Genomic DNA, 22,411 nt, shown 5'->3' with positions numbered 1-22,411 from the left:
AGATTTTTGTTTTTTTGTTTTTGTTTGGTTAAGGAATTTAAAAAGCTTTGGATAATCGATCGTGGGATGTTACTGGCCCGGCTCCCGGGTTCAACCTAGTGTCCTCCTGGGATGTTACTGCCCCAGGTTCAACCTACGCGTCCTCCTCATTCTCTACGTATTTATTTTTTATTTTTTATTTTTTGCCGTAGGGTTGATGGAATTAGTAATATATTAGATACTAGTACCATAGGATTCCTTGTCTCATAAGGTTTATATTTATAATTGAGTAATGTCAGGTAAACCAAAATTTTAAACCATGTGATGTATTACCAATATAAAATAGAAAAAATTGTAGAAATGTCCCTCAACTTTAACTCAATCGGAGCACTGATCCCTCAACTAAAAATCCATGACCATTAGTCCTTAACTTATCAAAACATGTAGTTATTGTCATTTTCATCAACTCTATCTCCATCAGAATTCCGTCAAAGTGAATCATGTTGAAAAGACCATTGCTACAATTGGGTTAAAATTGAGGGATCATTGTTCCAATTGGGTTAAAGTTGAGGGACCATTTCTCCAATTGAGTTAAAGTTGAGGGATCATTGCTACAATTTATCTCATTTGGTTTTCCATATTTACTCTTTGATTCAACCTCATGTGTGTGGCACGTGACTTATTTTGATGAAGATTTTAACGGGTTGACGAAAAGGACATAACTGCATGTTTTGATGAGTTAAGGGATCAATTGTCACATATTTTTAGTTGAGGGACCATTACTCCAATTGGATTAAATTGAGGGACCATTACTACAATTTCATCTAGAAAATAAGCAAGTTAAATACTAGTTTTAATCCAATCGTCAACAATGACGCCATATCGTTTAGCAAATTTAATCTAAAAATTTAGTCTCTAAAATATTACACTGTATGATTACCTAGCTTTTTTTAGATCACGGAATATCTTAAGGGTTAGTTACGAATATGGAATTATATATATTAGAAATGACACAAAGTTTCAAGGAAACGTGAGTTTATAAGATGCGCACAAGGCGTAATATGCATGCAAAATGAATGACGCAGACATCCACAATATATGGAAAATGAATCTTTATTTTCTTAACTGCGTCCACAACCACAAGTCCACCTTTAATTTGTCAAAAGTAACAAAACGTAGAGTGTATGCACTGCAAATTGACTGAAACCAAACCAAATTTGGTTGAAAGCAAACAAACCGCACAACGAAAAATCTTTTGTCCCTAACACGAAATGATGTATAATGCCGATCACAACAGTATGTAGTACCAATTCTTTGAATCTGAAGTTGGCACGAGAAGAAGTAGGCTCATGCCGTAAAAGTTAGGTTTTTAGTTGATCTTTGCCTGAAAGTGATAAAAAAACCTAATCCGTTTAGATGTTTTGTGAATAATTTGAGATAAGAAAATTAAGTAGCTATATACGGGTCTCAACTTCTGGAAAATCCCCACCAAACGATATCTTCACTTTTCTCATCTATGCAACTTAGCTTATCCAACAAAAAGAATTCAATATATAAAGTGGCACCCCCAGCTAGCCAAGTTCTTACCTGTCTCGGGACCTACATGTCATGTTCCCATATCTAATTATTTTTGTGCATGTATGGGGATATTTTGGATTATTAGATGAGAATGAAGGCAATGATATTGGTATGATGGTTAATCAACTTATTATTAGGTAATTTGTGATCATACGGTATATAAGTATGTGTTACCTTTTTAATCCTTGATTAAATATGGAGGAATCAAAAGCAATAGAAATTGCTCGATCGATTAAGCTGTAGTATTTCCTTGCAAAGTATCCTCATCATATCGTTCCAGTGCATACGTGTGCATGCCTATCCAAATTAATCTGAGAAAGCCACACGTTCCATATCCAAAGGTCCCCGACAGATTCTGGCGACCAGCGACCATATCCAGTTATACCATGAACTATTGATCGATCGAATGATCATTCTATCTTTTATTTTTATTTTTTTTATTATGTACAAGCATTGAATCCACAATTATGAATGAGATGATGTTAAAGTGATCATTTATTTATGAAGCTATACATATATGCGTTAATTTTTAGTATGGAAAATCACCAACTTCTAATTAATTAATTAATTAATTTACAAACTGAGCTAGTTGGCTCATAATTTTCTTCGCATATTGATACAAAATTATTTGTGTGTATTACACTATACACACAAATTTGGTGCCTAAATGTCAATAGCTACGGTGCACACGAATAATGAATTGAATTACATGGTCGAGTGAAGCTGCTTAGAAGCCTTCCACGTATACAAAACCCTGCCTAAAACATCATAGAATGCAATTTCAGCATCCGATCCAGCCAGCTTCACGGACATGAAACCTTGACCATCATAGTAGAATTTCATGGCTCGATTGTTGTATCTCTTAATATCACCCCTCCATGCTTTTGAACCTGCCCCACTTGTTAAATACTGAATCGGGCTGCAGGCAAGGGATTAATCACAATCCCATAAATTAATTAGTGAAATGTATTAGATAATTTATGTACAAATACGTAATAGGGTTTTTGACGTTTTACTTATCGACGCTACTAATGTGCTCCAAACAATGGTCGTGTCCATTCATGTACATATCAACATTATAAGCCTGAAATCATCACCACCAAAATCAGACTATTAATTCTAACTAACCATTGGGAAATAGAAATTATTATCTAGGAGTCTTTTTTTTTTTTTTTTCTTTCTGTTTTACTAGATATAATATTATGATGAACAAATTAATTACCTTAAGCATTGGTAAAAGGAGACTTATGAGTTCCGGAGTGTCGCCATGATGCCCAGCACTTCTGATTGCATGGTGACCAACCACTATCTTCCACTTTGCACTTGATTTATTCAATGCTTGTTTCAAATCCTTATTACAGCACAACATATATGGTCATCAAAATTTAATCTTCGTCAAGCTTCTTGAGTTTCACAATAAGACCAGTAAATTAAAAATCTATGTAGTAGCACAACATATGTATATATATTTTCAACAGTAGTTACCTGTAGAAGGTCAGCGAGGTAAGTTGCCCGCGGAGACACGCCTCGCCAATCATAATTGTGGTCTTTGTCGACCAAGTATTTGTTCACAAATGGAGTGGTGTCCACAAAAAAGAATTCCGCAATTCCTACAAAATTTATACGGAAAAAAAATACATAAATACCAAAAAGTAATTAAAAACATAGTAAGATGGTTTATGTGGTGTTAATTGATTAACCTGCATTAACAATAAAGGATCTCTGGCAAAACCATCGACTATCGATCTTTCGGAGGGCAGGGCTTAATTGTGCCTCAATATTACCCCTATAATCATGATTTCCTAAAACTGCACGCAAATATTTAATCTTTCAACATATGAGAAAATTAGAGAGAAAGGGAGAGATATTTTATTTTTTACTATTAATTTTGATGTTGACTTACCACTATACCACTGTTTTTGCAAGCTCTTAGCTGTGTAAATATTTTTAAAGGACTCCAAAAATGCTGGATCATTTACATTTTTCAATCCATCGCCGTAAAAATTATCCCCAGTGGATACGACAAAATCTATATCTAATTGCTCTCCAATCCTTCCCATCTGTAGAGCAACTTTGGATTGGTTATATAACCCTCTTCTGACCCAATCTCCAACCACCAAAAAGCTAAGCGACCCATCATCTCTTTTTGCTGCGTGTTCCAATCTCTGAAGCTCTGCAAAAGAAGTGGAAACAGCTAAAGAAGAAATAATAGCAATGCAGAACACCCACACCAGATGAAGGTGTGAAGCAAATGGGGGTTTTGCCATGGCTGAGCTGCTAACCATGGCTTTTCTGGGAGACGGGGGTTAATTAGGATGCAATTAGCACGATAAAGTTTTAAAGGGGAAGGGAGATTAAGAGCAGGAAGGTATAGATTAACGAAGAAAAAATATTAGGGTAAGAAAATTTTGTCAGATATCTAGCTGGCTGATGTGGTTGTATTTAAAGTTGGTATTCAGCTTTAAATACATGTTTTAATTAGATCCATAACAAACATAATGTGGCATGCCAGTTTTCGAGGAACTCAACTATTTGGGGAAGCAAATGGTTGATAATCGTTTAGGTTCAAATTTGGGAACATTATATATAATGACTTGCCCATACAAGCGATGGATATAAGGAGAGACGATTGCAATTTGCTTGAGCATGTTTTTATAATATAATTAATTGCTCAGGATATATATTGTCAAATTTGAACCTAAATGATTGTCACTGTTAATGGCTTTACAATATAATGTGGCATGTGTGTTTTATTTGGGTTTACCTTTTTATGTATGCAATGTCAACTTACGAGTTGATCAACATATAAACATTAACACTGATATAGTAGTAGTGTAACATTGTTAATTGTGTTAATTACCATGTAAACATATAAACATCGTGTCATATTCATGTATGAATTTCAAGTTGGAGTAGGATTCTCTCTCCTTCTATTACCATCCCCTTCTCTCACACTCTTCTTTTTGTCTTATTCTCTATATAAAAAATTCAAAACGAGATTAGGAGGAGAGAGAACCATACTCCTTTCAAGTCACATAGGTTGTCGCGTCCAAAATTGTCACTCCCATGTAGTTTTTTTTTCTTCAGATAATAAGATGAGATATTCACCCTACATATCATTACTTTGAACCTACACTAAACAAGAAGCAAAATTCAGAATATTTTGGAGCTCTATGCATTCAAGTTTCATTCAGGTAAAACCAGCCAACCCTGCAGGCATAAAGACCAATGACTTGCTCCTTAGGCAAGTGGCAGAGTAGGTAAATTGCCTAAGGATTGTTGCCTAACAGAGAAAGAAGAAAGGTCCTGTAATTTCCGGAGGTATCTGAATGAACTGCATCATGCAATGACTTTCCATATTTGTTCCGATATTCTGACTTTATGTACTGCATATCAAACTCGGCCCTTGTCACAATTACCCTTATCAGTGTGGGATCATCTGTTCCCAAACCCTTCATTGCTTTCCGTAAAACCTGCATCAAACTTGAAGCTTTCACTTAATAATCAAGATTATGTAGTTAATTAACTAATGAACATTTTAGAAATGTAGTAAGATATATGGTAAGTACCCTTGCGAAATACTTGCCAGGATGGTCAGCACATCGCAAAATAGTCAGAAGTGCATGAGAAAACGACCCAGATGTTTCCTTTTTTACTGCCTGTGTGACAAGTAATTAAATAGTTAGTTTAAATTTTAAGTAGCTAGGTGCTTTATTATGATTAATTTATAAATCAGATTAATTTGAGGAGGTACCTTTTCCAATGAATGACCATACATACTTTGGTAAGCAGAGCAAATAGCAACCAAATGTGCCCTGCTTCTTTCGCTATATATTTGTATGAAAACCTTCTCATCAGTTCCCAATTTCTTCTCTCCGGCCTTATACAGCGCTTCAGCATCCGACTTTACTATCCCTTGATCATATTCAGGACCTTCGTACCGCGGTACCTTAACATATGCTACCAGCAACTGCACATCACAAAAATGCATGTTTATTATCTGTATCGTAACTGTCAGTCCGTCATGCTGAAAATTTACTTGTGAAATGTATTTAATTATGTCCAATAATGCGGACCTTTCTGTGATATCCGGAGGATATTTTCTTAGCAAGGTCAGTTTCAAGATCAACACCAAAGCTTGAGAAATAAATTTGTTTGAATTGTCGCATCTGGGAGGGAGTACGAGAACAAATCACTTCAGTGGCACCTTTAAGATCAACATCTCCCTCCAAAGCATGGTGTACTACGTTGGCATCACGCATTGCCAGATCCGGCATCCACATTAAAACTGCTTTCTGCAGATCAAATATTCATAACTTCAAGAAATTATTCAAAATTAATAATTCTTAATTCATGGTTACGTCCAAATTAATCATTGTAATTATACCTTGAGATGTCCACTAAGCTCTGAGACAAGCGCTTGTTTAGGTCTTCAGAGTAGGTGGCCTTGTATTCCTTTTCGATGGCAGCGCGCTGCATTCCATTCCTGTGCGCTAGAATGTTGATTACTGCCGCTGTGTCGCACCCAAATCCTTTAAACAAAAGTAATTAAAAAATGATCATGGTTCTAGCCATGCTGAAATGAAACTTGATCGAAAGCCAACTAAGGTTAGCCCAGTGGTGAGGCTGGGAGTAGAGTGATGGGTATGACGTAGGAGTACGCTCAGGGCAAGCCTTGAGAATTTAGGGCCCTAGGCAAGATTTCGAAGTGGGTCCTAGAGTTTTTTGAGTTCCGACCCTTTGTATATTGATATGTGTAAAAAAAACTCACTAAATACATGAACTAATCAAATATCATTAAAAATTAATATATATATATATATATATATATAAAGATATACAAACATTACTCAAATATTACTCGTCTCGCGTTTTTTTATTTATGCAAATGCACTTATTAAGTTTACATAATATAATTTTTCAACCAATTCAAACCGAAAGAGAAGTCCCTATCTAGTACGCCAAATTCCAATCATTTTCTATTGTTACAATGTTACTTATTACATTCAATAAATGAATGAATGGTTGGATTACATAGACAACATCTTACAACTAAGGAAAATACTAGAGTGAAGAGGATAGTGATTTTCGTATACACGCCTAGGCAGACGAGGCGGATTTGAATAATTTATTATATATTATATAAACTAATTAATTTGAACATTAAATAATGTCATTTTTAAAAAATGTGAGAGTTTAAGCCTTTTAGGTACATAATAAAGATATATGTGGTGTGATATTAAAATAGAGTAATAAAACCCCATAAAAATAAACATAAATGTGATATTTAAGAGAGAAGCAAAAAAGCAAAAAAAAGATGGTGGGGACTATTTAAAAGGGAGAAGACGTGTGACTATAAAAAAAGATGGTGGGACCATCTTAAGTAAAATCGTGCAATTAAAATGATGTTGGGAATAAGGTTGTCTTCTTCCTCGAGCGAGGCCGACCCTGCAACAAAAGATTTTCAGATTCCGGTGTTTACATATAAGCCCACATAGCTCCCCCCCCCCTCCCACCCCATCCCCGTTCAGACATGCCTAGCTCCGCCTAAAAATTGGGGGCCCTAGGCAGGTGCCTACTCCAGCTACCCTTAGGGCTGGCTTTGAGTACGCTAGATCTAAAGTACGAAACCCTCCAATGTAGCAAAAAGAAAAAAAAACTCGATCGATCCCTCACATAAACCAGTTCAATAAGGATTTATTAATTCTCATCAATTTAGCAATCAAAACAGGTTCTATGCACAAATTAAAGAACAAGAATACCTACGTGCGCATAAACATGCATGCATGCATAGAAAAGAAAAAGGGAAACAAAACAAAATTGGGGTTTAAAAAATAAGAGAAGCGATCACACCTTTGAAGGCACGGTAAAGGTGGAGAGCATCATCACGGGGCGAAGGTGGCATCGGTGGTACAATCACAGATGCCATTCTTTTGTTTCGTTTTTTCTCTGTTTCTGGTGGTAATATATGAATTAGTTTCTTGTACAAGTTTAATTAAGCAGGGGTAGCTAACTGAATGCTGAAAAGAGAGTCAGATCAGTTGAGTATTAAAGATACACAGCCACCACCACCACCTTCTTTAGTTCATAATTTTTTCAGCTAAATTTATTCACAACTCCCTTTTTGTAGGTTACTAAGTAAATTCAGAAAGAAACTCGTCCATGTGTTGAGCTAAAAAAGTGGAAACTTCTCCATTTGTAATTCATGCAACTACTCTAAACCCTAAACCTTTCTCATGAGATCCACTTATCAAACGCTCCCATTGACCTTTTCCCTTTTTATCTAATATAGCATAGATCATATTCATTTTTTTTTCCTCACTCTCACTTAGATTCTGGAATTGAAAGCATTTGTATTTTTATTAAAAAAAAATTGATGTGCTTCTTGTAGACGTGCTTTTCTTGAAATTGATTGTGAGCATAGAGAAATTTTTAGTTGTGACGGGAACACAAACGGTACACCATGTGTTTTAATAGGAGTGATAGGAAATTTTATTTTTTAAGTTATTAAATTTTTAGCACACATATCTCACCATTTGTATAGTGACATGTGGTGAACCACTCCGTATACCGGTCACATAAAAAAATCTCTCGTGAGCATAAGGTAGTTTTTTTTTTTCTAAGCATTTTTTTTCCCTTAAAAGGAAATCAAACGGGCTTGATATCTTATACAATTTTTGTATGGATTAGCCCACGTTGAGCCCATTGTGGTCTATACCAGAGAATTTGAACTCCCATTCCCATGTCCCAACAGAGAAAACTGAGTGATTGACCCCAAAAAAAAAAAAAAAAAAAAAATCCTGGATAATTTAAATTAATGGATTAAAACCATTAATATTTGCAATTTTTTTTTGTGGGCTGAACAAAACTAATATATAGTTTGTATATGATTAATATTATTGGGAATCTCAAATCCATCATCAGGTCAGCAGGCCTAAGTCAGTAAGGTAAAATCTACAGTAATCAATACTTAATAGATAAGCTTAAGTCTTCCCTTGTGTCAATAAAATGTTCTAGTTGAGTTTGTGTCAACAGTACTTGTGTCACATATTTGATGATATCTCATATATATTCTACAAAGATTCACAAAGCACTGTAGTCCCGTTATGATCCACAAACAATTCATTTCTGGGCATAAATATTTATATTCCTTCTTTTAGGTTGACGTACTGTTTGAGAAGGAAAGTAATGTATATAAACATGAACAAATAAGCGTTGAATATTGTTGAAATAAACAACGTATATTTTTTTTCTGCTAAAAGTTTAGGGGGAGGGCGAGATTATCTCATCCAAAGTCAGAACATACTACAAGTCTTTTTACGGACTTTCAGAGGAAGTCGTAGCATATTTTTTGGTTCTTAAAGATCACCCAACAAGAGGAATTGCCGGCAACAGAACTCAAATCTAGACTTTAGTTTAGCGAAGAAAACGATCCTTATCACCTCAATCAACCCTCTTTGACCATAGACAACGTCTAATTATACATTAAACATCAATTATATTAGAATAACGCTGAAAATTAGAAGAAAATGCGTATATATGAAAAACTTGATAACCAATTTCGTGGACGTTAGTGTAAATAAATTTACCACAATTAATTAATGGTCAAAACCAAGTAAACATCCAAAATCAAGTATTAAAATATAATTAAGTTGCAGCCCATCAAAGACGTTGAAAACTAATACAAAGATAAAATGACTGTCAAGTCCCAGTGGTCCTCAAGTCTATACTGTAAATATCAACATGTATGCATCATGGATGATGCTTTTTAGAAAGTGGAATTAAGTTATTTAAAGTTGAACAAATTAGCATTCAAGGTTAGTTAACCGACACCACGTCATCACTTAAAGTAACTGTTTAGCTAGAAAGTACTTAGCGTCGACCAATCATCTTCAGTCTGCGGCATATTTTTTTAACTCTCATTTGATTTGCTAGGTTTCCTAAATAATGAGTCCTTCCCTCTAGCAAGTTGCAGGATTTGTTTAAGAACATGTTTGTTAAATTAATTGCATCTTAATCTTCATTAATCTTGATAAATATATAATATGTGCGATACGTCTACCTAATTAAGTGCACTAATTTTCAAATTAGTGTTTAGTTTTATATTAGTCATCCCATTAACTCTATCTCAATTATGTGATCCATTCAAATACGCAATGGTGAAGTATTGGATAGACGGCAAATTCAGAGCAAACCAATTGTTTGAAAGGAAAACTAATGAAAATGGCTTGAAAACTTTGAGTTTTAATGATAAGGACAAAATAAAGGGTAAAGTGAATAGTACCATATTTACTTTTTAGTGTAAAAATGTGGTTTTTCGTTAAATTGAACAGTACCAGGTGCTTTTCGTTAAAGTTCCCTTGTTTGAAATGTGCATATTCGATTCCTCTAACAAAGTTCATAAAATAACATGTTTTAGGCTACATTTATATATTTCAAAAAAACTCCATAGGCCTATTAGGGCGTATGTTAGCCAATTGATATGTCGGTATTAGTAGTCATTTAATTTATAAATTGACTTAAGCAATGTGACCAATCTGACCACTATTCGTCATTGCATTTTGAAAAAATAAAATAAAATAAAATAATCCATAAGCACAACATGTGCACATTTTTGTATCAATTGCAAAATGAAACTGTTAGTTAGTAGGGGTGGGTTCAAAAAATCAATAACCGAAAAAAAACTGAAAACCAAACCGAATTGAAAAAAAAAAAAAAAAAAACCGAACCGAAACTGCCAAACCGAATATGGTTGGTTCGATTTTGGTTTTTGAGGTCCGGAAACCGAATCGGACCGAACCGAACCAAAAAAAAATCATATATAAATACTAAAAAAACATGTTGGCGTCAGGGTTTGAATCCCTTCCCTGCAGGTTAGGGTTAGTTGCTGCAAGCCAACTTGACTGTAGGCTTTGTGTTGTTATAATTGTACCGGTAAATTATTTATAGGTTTCTTATGTTTAATGCTTTATAAAATTTCTTAACTTTACAAACCCTAGCCGTCTCACTCCCATTTCATTTCAGATCTCAAACATTTCTCTCTGTTCCGTCCGCTGCTTCCTCTCTGCCTTTGCTTCCTCAGTCTCTTTCTCTCTCTCTCTCTCTCTCTCTCTCTCTCTCTCCAAATCACCCTCTCTCCAATCTTCTCCTGTCCTCCTCGCGGATTCCTTCTTCTAAACCATGATTTTCCCTCACCCCTTTCGAGACCTGACAAAAAGAGGAATTGTAAGAGCTTGCGACGATCATGGCAATATCGCTGCAGCAAAGGTTGTCGATTTTATTTATTTGTCAGTTCATGGGTTTTTAATTTTATGGTTACCCATTTGAAATTTATGTAATATAAGGTGACAAAATTTGTATTTTTCTCTGAATATGTTTTGGAATTTTCTAGATCTATTGTGGACTTGACTATGAATTTGAATGTGGGCACTGGGCATGCGATATTGGAGTCCGATTATGGCATTTGGACGAACCCCAAAATTTGTATTTTTGTTTCAATCTACATCGATCAGTTAATTTGTTGAATTATTTCATGATTTTGTAAATTTTAAAGTTTTAGAATTTTGAATCCTAGCAATGTACATTATGTTTCTGTGATATATGAGAACTGGGAGGTTGATAGGTACGTTCCTTCCATTTACATCATTTAAAAATAATAAAAAAAACCGAAACTGAATCGGGAAAAACCAAAACTAAAAAAACCGAATCGAAAAAAAATGAACCAAACCAAAATTTCAGTTCGGTTTCGATTTTGGCAAAAAATCGAACCGTTTTGAACCAAACCCAGCCCTATTAGCTAGCATGACTCTTTACTCGAATGTGGAGGTTTGATACCATAAAATCAATTGATATGTAATAGGAAGAGTAACTCTACTTTTTACAAATCTTTGTAATGTTTTCTTATATTTTCCTGTGGGACATTTACCTTCGTAGTCATAGGACAAGATGTAACATCCCACATCGCCCAGAGGAGTGATCCTTAAATGTATATTCTCATCCCTACCTAGTACGATGCATTTTGGGAGCTCACTGACTTCGGGTTCCGTATGAACTCCGAAGTTAAGCGAGAAGGGGGCTAGAGCACTCCCAGGATGGGTGACCCACTGGGAAGTTGCTCGTGAGTTCCCAGAAACAAAACTGTGAGGGCGTGGTCAAGGTCCAAAACAGATAATATCGTGCTACGGTGGTGGAGCGGGCCCGAGAAATGGTCCACCTTGGGCCGGGATGTGTCAGAATGGTATCAGAGCCAATCCCTGGCCGGAAGTGTGCCAACGAGGACGTCGGGCCCCTATAGGGGTGGATTGTAACATCCGACATCGCCTAGGTGAGTGATCCTTAAATGTATATTCTCATCCCTACCTAGCACAAGGCCTTTTGGGAGTTCACTAGCTTCGAGTTTCGTAGGAACTCCGAAGTTAAACGAGAAGGGGGCTAGAGCACTCCCAGGATGGGTGACCCACTGAGAAGTTGCTCGTGAGTTCCCATAAACAAAACCGTGAGGGCGTGGTCGAGGCCCAAAGCGGATAATATCGTGCTACGGTGGTGGAGCGGGCCTAGGATGTGGTGGACCCCGGGCGGGGATGTGACACAAGATTAGGAAATTATTATAAATTTTAATGGTTTGGTTTGTTGAAAATTAGAGTGCACATACAAATGAACAAACAAACACACGAACAACAAAATATGAAATAAACAAGAATGCTCAAACGACTATAAAACTTGTAAGACTACATCATGACTAACTTGTTATTCTATATATAGAGTTATAAAGTATCAGATATATATATATATATATATATATATATATATATATATATATATACAGAAAAAACTAACATAACTCTAATATGCAATGAAACGAAACCTTAATAATAACGGGCTAGGACCAAAAAACAAAACATTAAAATAAACCTAAACACTAATATTTTCCAACACCCCTCAAACTTACGCTACATGACATGAGTTTGCCAACATAGAGATGTGGATTCAAGCTTCATTATGCTAACGTCTAATGCGAATACCCAATGAATCCAACAATGCAAGTGCAAGATTCTAATGTCAGTGCAAGTACTAGTGCAAACTTACAATGTGAGTGCGAAGTTTTGAATAAACAAGCAAAAAATTCAATTTATCATGTTTACAACATTACGCGAATGCTCGAGGTGTCACAAATTTGAACACTCGAGAGTGATTGTTGCATTTGAGTAACAAGCTTCCAAACCCAAAACCTTAAGGGTGCGTTTGTTGCACCGGACTGTCTCGGATTGGACTAGCTGCTGGGACTAAGCTGGACTGGCTTAGACTAAACTAAGCTAGACTAGTTTAGTGAAGCGTTTGGTATAGTGTTGGACTATAAAACCGGATAATAAACAAATTATAATAATATATTATTTCATGCATGTATTATAATATTTTATATTATTTAATGTATATATTGTAATATTTTATATTATTTGATGCATACATAATAATATTTTATTATTTATTCAACCTTTTAACCTTTTTTTGTCCTAGAAACTATCACTCTGAAACCATCTATTCTTTTCACCTTCTGGCTTTGTCTATTTCTTCTTTTCTCCCTCATTTTCCTGCACAACGCAGATGTGAAGCTCATCGCAAATCCTTCAAAAACAAGCTCATCATCTTCACCATCTTGCCGCCATTAAGCATCTCCACCTTCCTCATCCTTTTTTCTTCCAAAAATTTTCGGATCTCTCTCTTCCATTTGATACATGTTTTGGCTTCTCTGCCTGCAAAAGCCATCTCGGAATTTTCTGGCACGGGGTGGACTTTGAATTTGGTGGTTGGATTTGGTTGTTGTTATTGTTTTACGTTTTTAATTTTTTTTTTTAATTTAGTGGTTGGATTTTGAGATTTAGGCAGCGGCTGAAGCTTTTGTTTCAGATCTGGGGGGGGGGGTGGGCAAATGGTGTTGCAGAGAAGAACGCTTGCAGATGATGCAGTATGTAGACATGCAACGGGCAAACGAAACAGATTTGGGGACGGGATTAGCAGTCCCATACCTATCGGGGATCCTCGCTAAGACGGCCTAGGTGTTTGGTAAACTGAAAATAAAGGGCTTATTTTGGAAGCTGCTGTGTGAATAAGCTGAAATCAAAGGAAAAAGCTGAAGCTGCTATTTGCAGCTTTGGAAAATTGGTTTTTTTTCAAAGCATATGGAGCTACAGTGCTCCTTTAATGAAAAGACCTACTATCAAACTGTTTTTTTTTTCTTTTCCAAAAGCACTTTTACAAAAAAGTTTACCAAACACTCTGCTGATTTATTTCACAGCCGCTTATTCTCACAGCACAGCTGCTTATTCTCACAACAATTTTTTTTCAAAACACAGCAATACCAAACTAGCCCTTAGTCTCATTAACAATAATCCTTGTTCGCATCAAACACTGGCTAGCAATCCTAGCTAAGCCAGTCCAATCCAAGGAAGTTTAGTGAGGGCAAACAAACGCCCCTTAAAATACTAACTAATTTCTTCTCCTTGCCATGTGGCCTAAAAAAACCTTCTTCTTTTTTTTTTTTTTTTTTTTTATCTTGTTCCTTTCCCTTCTTTCATTTTTTTCTCTTTTTCCTTTGCCTTCCTCCTGGAGTCGTCGTTGTGCAACAAACCAATATGCAAATTCGAAAAAAAAAAAAAACTCAAAACAATCTGGAGCAGAAGCAGGCCATGCAGGTCTGTGTGGGTGCAGATGCAGATGGATGCGGGTACACAGATCACGGAGTCTCGCGGGTGCAGCAGATTGTGGGTGCGGTGTGGCGGCGAGGATGAATGAATTGGAGAAGCGGGTTCGTGCAAATGTTTGATGGTGGCTCAACGGTCCAGATGGTGAGCCGAGTCCGATGCGGAACAGATGCGGGGTTCATCAGATTCTCACGATTATCCAATCTCTTTTTTTTCCAACAAAAACAAAATCTAGGTCTAACCAACACAAATCTAATTGACAAGAAACGAAAACGAAGAATTTTCGCGAACTTAAGCACCGACCAACAAACTGATACCAATTAAAGCAGATTAAACCCTAAGAATCAAACCTATTAGGATACCAAGTTGAAAAAACAATGGAATATGAAATATTACTAAACAAAACAAGAATACTGACACAGTTATAAATCGTAAGATTACAATGTGACTAGCTTGTTATTCTATAGAGTTATAAAGTATCATATATGTAGAAAACTAACTTCACCCAAATAAGCAAGAAAACAATACCCTTTTTGCTCATCATCATTTAGTGTGGTGTATGCTCACCATCCTATTTATTATCGTTAGATGAGTTTGAAATTCGATATTTATTAGTGGATAGACACAAATCTCAAAATTCATACTTATCTAACGGTGATAAATAAGGTGGTGAGTATACACCACACTAAATGATGGCGAGAAATTTTGAATTGAAAACCCTAAGACGTGTTATTGTACCTGTGAGATGCATGTAATTTACTAATTTCAAGCTGATCAGATGAAGTTACTTAGCTAAGTATGCATCACATAAAATTAACTTGAATCGGGCCGATCGTGACTAGCTTGTTGTGCCCCAATTGCCAAATATCTCACCATCAAATAATATAATATATATAACAATTATGAGCGCATATGCTAATAATTAATATCTATTATTAGGAGATCATATTAACTAAATACAAAGTCGCGGAGCTACAAGAACACAGCCAAAAACATTCAGAAATAACACAGATTAAAATATTGTGTCCTTTTTAATATGATAAAAAGATGACATTTTATTGGAAACATTTAGCTCGCCATCCAAATAAGAAATTGGATTGGTGGTTTGCTTTCTGTGGCTGTCATTAGTGCCTATCAAATCCCTCCAATTCGTATGGTGTGTAAATTATAAACTAATTAATATTATTTGAGAACGATAGTTTAACTTTAACGAGTATATATAATTAGTGGTGTTAAAATATACAAATTTTCTATTTGATTGGAGGTGTTAAAATGGCTGATTTTTCCGGATGAATTATAAGATTGGAATCTTTGTAAACAAGTTGCAGTGTGATCGCTGGAAAGTATACTATACACTACGAAAATAAATACTTAAAAATTGGAAGGCGCCTTTCAATGTTAGGTTAAGATACTAGTCGATTATCACGTACCATTAATTTTAAAGCCATTTAATTTGTTCATACACCAACTTGTGATTTTCTGCCGGCGGCACTGGAAAAACTGAACTTACTAGTCTACCAACGACTTGCATATTGCATGCTCTGAGCCATCCCTGTTATGATATTCCAGCTAGCCGAATATGTCAGATCATATACCTTTAAATCAGCTTTTTGGAAACATATTAGTGTTATCAATGAGAGAGTCAACAGTACTTTTTTTGGATGTGTCTTCTCAGTGTCTATATGTGAAACAGATATATATTCATTTTCATATGAAACATTTATTTGATTGATTTTTTTTTTTTTTTTGGAGGGGGATTAGAAGCCATGTTTTTCTAGTTGCAAATGAAAAGTATGTATATGACTTCTTGCAAATTAAATAACATATCTTCACAAATTATAATTGAATCCAATTAGGTTTTTACCCGCAGCCACAAGAAAAGCTGCCTTGCTCGCCAAAACTACTAGCTAGGCCAAACTGTTAACAAAACGAAGGGCTAGAAAAGAATTACAAACTCTGATTCTAAATTTATTGACTACAATAAAGAATAAGACCACAAATATTGTCAAAACGACTACATAACTAAAATGCTATATCTTATAGCGTATTAATTTTTATACTAAGTTAAAGGTGTATTTATAAAGACCTAATTCTGAAACTAAGAGGAAAGGAGACATACTCCTTATATCTCTAGAAAACCTGAAACTAATAGGAAAGCAATCTAACCTTAGTAGAAAATAGAAAAGGAGACATACTCCTTAATTATATCTCTAGAAAACCTTAATATATAAAATACCCTAACACAAAAACAAATTATTTGACAAAAAAAAGAGAGCATAAAAACAAATTAAATTGCTCGCTTAGAAAACAAAAACGCATTCTTATTTTCCAACACAAACCAAACTCGGAGATCATTGCATTCGACTGGGTCAGTTAGCTACTTCACCAAATACATTAGTATGTTGACATATTTATGCCAGAGAGATTTATAATTGGACGAGATAAAGAATATTATTCTAAAAACCGGGGCAAAGTTGACATGGAGAATTCGTTATTAGTAAAAAGTAATCGAACTTTATAAATTCCATGTTATATATTACGTAAGCTTTAGTTTAGAGGATGTCAAATACCAGCTAGCTATGAATCAGCAGCAACATATATAGAAGTTTTGATCCAGCTTAAATAAAAAGTATATGTCCAGATGAGGACATTTTGATAACCAGTAAGAGGTTGACACGTTAAAAAAAAACAGGGTTTCTTTTACTGTTGCTGATCGTCTGTTTTCCATAATGGTGATATGGACCACGCCCACTTGCATGCACCCTTGCTTAAACAACTCTGTAAAAACATATCCTTCATGTTTTGCCTTAAGAAAATAGATAAAATTCATGCGTGCAGAGACCCATGTTTTCTCTGTACTCTCTCTCTCTCTCTCTCAAAGAATATATATATTGGTAGACAAGCAATGCAGCCACTTCTTTTTAACGATTGCTGCATTCTCTATCCTCGAAACCATCCACGTCGCTTTAGTTAGTAGCAACTGATCCTCCAAACAACCCCAACTTGCAGTGGTCTCACAGCATGCATGATTATCTCTCTGCCATTTCTTTTTATCTGTTTTGGCATGATCTATCCAACCTTTTCTCCTTCCCTCTCTAGCATCAAATACTTAAACTCTTCCCCTCTTTCCCTCTGTCCATGGTTAGAAAGCAAGGAGGAGTGAGCACCTTCTTCTCTTAGGCATCCCGTTGATATTTTACCTCATCCGTATATACATCTATACATACAGAGTATATACACATATACATGGATAAACATGCTTTCACCAATATTAATATATGTTATGTTTCCTTAATTAGGTGATGTGGCCTAGATTAGTGGCAAACAAGATTCTGAGAAAGCAATTGGGAAGCAACAACTTTGTAGCAGATTTTCCAAGCAACGATGTCTCGGAAGGATTAGTGCTGGAAACACCAAGCGATGATCAACCGTCTTCAAACCCTACGTCCACCGTCTTCAATCAGCAGAAGGACACTAGCACACACAAGTACAAGTATGTATTTACCAACTCGATCTCGATATTGTTTTCCCTTGTCCACCATGATTAGTACTTCAATTGGTACGTGTCTTTTTAATAAAATGTATTTTTATACATCTCATACGTATGGTTTTGTTTTCTCTTCATCTAGGGTTTTTGTTAGTACATGGAATGTTGGTGGGGTGGAACCTCAAGAAGATATGAATATGGAGGATTTGATTGACACGTCCTGTGACATCTATGTTTTTGGGTACTTACATAATTTCATAATAATTTAGAAAAACTATAACTCAAAGTTGTTTTAATTACTCATGGTCCAAGTAAATTTCCATGATGTTCAGGTTTCAAGAAATCGTTCCTCTGAAAGCCTCCAATGTTCTAGGATCGGAGAATAGTAAGATCTGCATGAAATGGAATTCCTTAATCAGAGAAGCTTTAAACAAGAATAGACACAACAATATTAAAGATCCACACTTCTACTGTATTGTAAGCAAGCAAATGGTGGGGATACTAGTATCAATTTGGATTCGAAGCAATCTGCGTCCATTTATTCGGAATCCAAGTGTCTCCTGTGTTGGATGTGGGATCATGGGATGCCTAGGAAATAAGGTACGTGGTACTTATTATTACGTACTTATGTTACAATACTTAGGGATTGAATTTAAAGATTTTAGTGGCAGAATATCCGTACTTTGTAATATTGTAGCCTTATGATCGATATTTTAGAGTCCAAGATTATATATGATCTAAAAACTATAATAATATCAAAAGAAACATTACATTTTTTTTAATCTTAATTAATTTTCCTCTTTCAAAATGATGATGTGCATGCAGGGTTCGGTTTCTGTTAGGTTTCGGTTACATGAAACAAGCTTTTGCTTTGTGTGCACTCATCTAGCTTCAGGGAGTAGAGAAGGAGATGAGAAACTGAGAAATTCTAACATATCCGATATATTGTCAAGAACAAGTTTTCCTAGAGGCCCTTTGCTTGATTTGCCCCGAAAGATCCTAGATTATGAGTATGTTAACTAAACTTTGAAACCGTCCAAACCATTGCATTAATTAGTTTTTTTATACATAACATATCTCATTAATCAATCTATTTTTCACTATGTAACATGAAATAAGACAATTGTACAACTACAATATACATATTTAAGGCTTAAGCACCATTATTGTTTATTTTTTCCTCGTCGAATTTGTCGTGACAAATAACTAATTAATGGAGCCGCCTATCCTGTAGTGTTGTTGATCTTTATAACTACTTGTCTTGTTCTATATAATATTAATTATAATTAAGTAGTTGTTAATCAAATTTGATATGGCCATGTTGCACTCATTATGTTATATAACCACATGGAAAGCTTGACTTCTCTACACCAGTAAACAGTTAATGGTCTATTGTATCATGTCATTCAAACTATGGGTTCCTTAAAAGTTAACTTCATATATATGTTACATATATATATATATATAATGATCAAAAGTTAATATCATATAAACCCTAGACACCAAGCTAATTAATTACATAAATATATAATATGTTTTGAAGTACTACTCTAAATTAAAAACCTCAACAGATAGCGGCCACTAATTGCTTGGTTAAAAAATATTGCAGTCGAGTAATTTTCCTCGGAGATTTGAATTATAGAATTTCCCTTCCAGAAGCAACAACGCGTTCGTTGGTGGATACAAGAGAATGGAATACCTTACTAAAACATGATCAGGTAGACCACTTAATCGTTAGTACCCATTATATTTATTTAAACATGAATTTAATTTCTTTCACTCAAAATTTGACATCAATTTTCATTGGGATTAGCTGATGATGGAGCTCAAAGAGGGACAAGTACTCGAAGGTTGGAACGAAGGAGCTGTTGAATTTGCTCCCACTTACAAATATTGTCCAAATTCTGATGTATACTATGGGTGTTGTCCGGGAAAGAAAGGTGAAAAGAAGCGTGCTCCTGCATGGTAACTTTCACTTAATTATTACATGTAATTTGCAACATACATACCGACACGTGATATTATACTAATTGTTTTTTATTTCTGGGTTTTTAGGTGTGATCGGATAATTTGGCGCAGAGAAGGATTGAAGCAATATGTATACAATAGAGGTGAATCAAAACTGTCTGATCACAGACCTGTGAATGCAATATTCACTGCCGAAGTTAGGCTTTCAAGAACATTGAGAGGATACCATAGCTTTTTTTTATCTGACAGGTTTGAGAGAATATCAAGCCAGTTTCAAATATCCTCCACCGATAATTTTCTCCGTAAAGGTAGATCAACAAGCTTGAAACTTTGACCATAAAAATGTTACTTTAATTAAGAAGCTTGTAATATTTATAAATATAAAGTTTTGCTTACATAACCCGGCTGATGAATGTACAGTGAAAGTTGGTTAAGAAGCATCCTTTCTATTTGGATCGAATATTACAAAAATTGAAGGTTTTTGTTTTGGTCCAATGATAATGAATGATACAAATTTAATTGCGTAATATATGATGCTCCCAACCAGGGACCAGGGTGTTGTGTGCTAACCACCATGCACCCATATCTCGTGGCAAATATTTTAATCGAACTTAGTAATGATTGTTATTTTTTTTGTCGAATGAAAACTTAATTAAGAAGGACACGGATTGTCTGCCCTCCTTGTTCCCATGTCCTCCCATACCCTTCTGTTTGTGTGATCACGGTTAAGCCACGTCAACATTTTATATTACTATTCATTTTTGTCTTATTATCTCTATAAAAAACAATATAAAATGTTGACGTGGCTTAACCGTGACCACACAAAACAGGAGGGCATGGGAACAAGGAGAGCAGACAATCCTTGTCCAATTAAGAAACCCGAAGACGGGTAGCAAATACAAATATAGGCCAAGATAGCCCAAAAGCTAAACCCAGAAAAAAAGAAAAAAGGATGCAGTCGATACGAACTATTTACCAAACACCACTCAGGTGAAACAAAAGAGGAAGAGGCAGATGGTGAAACCACCATCAAATCTCAACTAAAAGATGGCGGGGGACATGGATGACCATCCCGAGATAGCACCATAACCAGTGAGATGATGAAGGGGGCAAAGTTTCCCATGAGAGATTGTAGACCCTTGAATGAGTGGGGTTTTTAACAACTAAAAACTCACTTTCAACAACACTGATATTGTCTCTAAAAACCACCAGGAAATCTCAACTAAAAGATGGCGGGGGATATGGAAGCTCATCCCGAGATAGCACCATAACCAGTGAGGTGAGTAAGAGGGCAAAGTTTCCCATGAGAGATTGCTGACCCTTGAATGAGTGGGGTTTTTAACAACTAAAAATCCACTTTCAACAACACCGATATTGTCTTTAACTTTTTAATTACCACATACACAATTTGTCAGGTGTGAGGTTTTATCACAAAAGACCTCGGTATTAGTTGGCATGGAGTTAGGATATTTAAACTTTTCTTTTCTTAGAGAAATGGTCAATGTGGGATATTTCAACATGCTTTTTCTCGTGAGACCCAATTAGTGGGTAACATGTAAGAGATTCACACATCGACAACCATGCGGAGCCAAGGAGACTTACCTTACACGCATGGCCAAATCACCCACTAGCATCGCACGAGGCCAAGGGGACCCACCCATCATGTGGTAGTACATACCCGCTCCATGATTCCTAACTCCACTCCAACTAACACCAAAGCCTTTTGTGATAATATCCACACCTGACAGATTGTAGTGCATGTAGTAGTTAACAAGTTCGGAACAATACCGACGATGTTGGACGTGGGTTTTTGGCCCATCGCTCTGATAATTTTTACATAATATCATAGTCAGAGAGTGGGCATGTACTGCCACGTGATTGGTGGGTCATCTTCGCCCCGCGCGATGATGGTGGGTCATTTGGCCCCACGTGTAGGGTGTGTCTCTTTGTGGCCACGTGATTGCCGATGTGTGGATTTCCCACACGTGACCCACTAATTGGGTCCCACGTAAGGGGGCGTGTTAAATATTCCACATCGACCGTAGCTCTAAAAAAAGAAGAGTTTAAATATCCCTACCTCATTCCAACTAATATCGAGGCCTTTTGTAATAAAACTCCACATCTGACGGATTGTGCAAGTGATAGTTAACAAGTTGGAGACAATATTGATGTTATTGGTAGTGGACCTTTGCCCCGTCTATCTGATAATTTATACAACCATATCAGTTGCTTGGTTGGCAGTTCTTGGAACCCAACTCCAATGAACAGAATCAAAGCAAGCCACTGCCCTACGAATTTCATCGACATTTTGATATAGACACCATTGGTTACGAAGGTTTGGCCGAAAGCAATTGATGGCGTTGGAAGAATCGCTCTCGATGATGATATGGTTGAAACATTTGGCTTTGGCAAATTTCAGACCCACAAGAACAACCTCTGATAATTTTTTTGATTGATTAGTGAATCTTAAGAATTGAGCAAATTTTTCATTGTATTTGGAACACAAACCATATAACTATACTCTAAAATTGAGACACATTAGTTTTATTGTCCACTCTCGAAAAATAATACATCACATAACTTTATATATATATATGATTGAGGAGTAGTGGGAACATCACATTCTATTACCATGGCTAAGTGGAAGATCCATCATCCATCATCCATCTGATCTTCATTTTTAATAAATTTGAATATATAG

The 22,411-nt window shown here is 35.7% G+C and overlaps 4 protein-coding genes across 4 annotated transcripts in view; 1 reads left to right on the top strand and 3 right to left on the bottom strand.

Annotated features, from left to right (window-relative positions):
- Nucleotides 1-22,411, bottom strand: part of LOC126607741 (uncharacterized) — a 59,418-nt gene that overhangs the window by 18,480 nt on the left and 18,527 nt on the right. The window lies entirely within an intron of this gene.
- Nucleotides 2,126-3,995, bottom strand: LOC126607613 (purple acid phosphatase 17-like). Its single transcript, XM_050275285.1, has 6 exons — nt 3,461-3,995; nt 3,258-3,365; nt 3,043-3,167; nt 2,780-2,908; nt 2,574-2,641; nt 2,126-2,476 (listed from the first exon to the last, which is right to left on the bottom strand). The coding sequence occupies exons 1-6, from the start codon at nt 3,840-3,842 to the stop codon at nt 2,263-2,265; spliced, it is 1,026 nt and encodes a 341-aa protein (XP_050131242.1). The 5' UTR covers nt 3,843-3,995; the 3' UTR covers nt 2,126-2,262.
- LOC126607615 (annexin D5) lies at nt 4,717-7,633 on the bottom strand. Its single transcript, XM_050275287.1, is given in 7 exon segments — nt 4,717-5,030; nt 5,127-5,216; nt 5,312-5,527; nt 5,634-5,852; nt 5,945-5,970; nt 5,973-6,089; nt 7,411-7,633. Coding segments are annotated over 7 exon segments (948 nt in total). The 5' UTR covers nt 7,487-7,633; the 3' UTR covers nt 4,717-4,826.
- Nucleotides 17,169-20,237, top strand: LOC126607611 (type IV inositol polyphosphate 5-phosphatase 9-like). The gene is made up of 8 exons (XM_050275283.1): nt 17,169-17,414; nt 17,555-17,748; nt 17,885-17,983; nt 18,075-18,342; nt 18,568-18,752; nt 19,352-19,460; nt 19,556-19,707; nt 19,798-20,237. The coding sequence occupies exons 1-8, from the start codon at nt 17,394-17,396 to the stop codon at nt 20,042-20,044; spliced, it is 1,275 nt and encodes a 424-aa protein (XP_050131240.1). The 5' UTR covers nt 17,169-17,393; the 3' UTR covers nt 20,045-20,237.

This window comes from Malus sylvestris, chromosome 16 (assembly GCF_916048215.2).
Source record: "Malus sylvestris chromosome 16, drMalSylv7.2, whole genome shotgun sequence".
NCBI classification, from domain to species: domain Eukaryota; kingdom Viridiplantae; phylum Streptophyta; class Magnoliopsida; order Rosales; family Rosaceae; genus Malus; species Malus sylvestris.
This window is presented reverse-complemented; position numbering and strand designations above follow the sequence as displayed.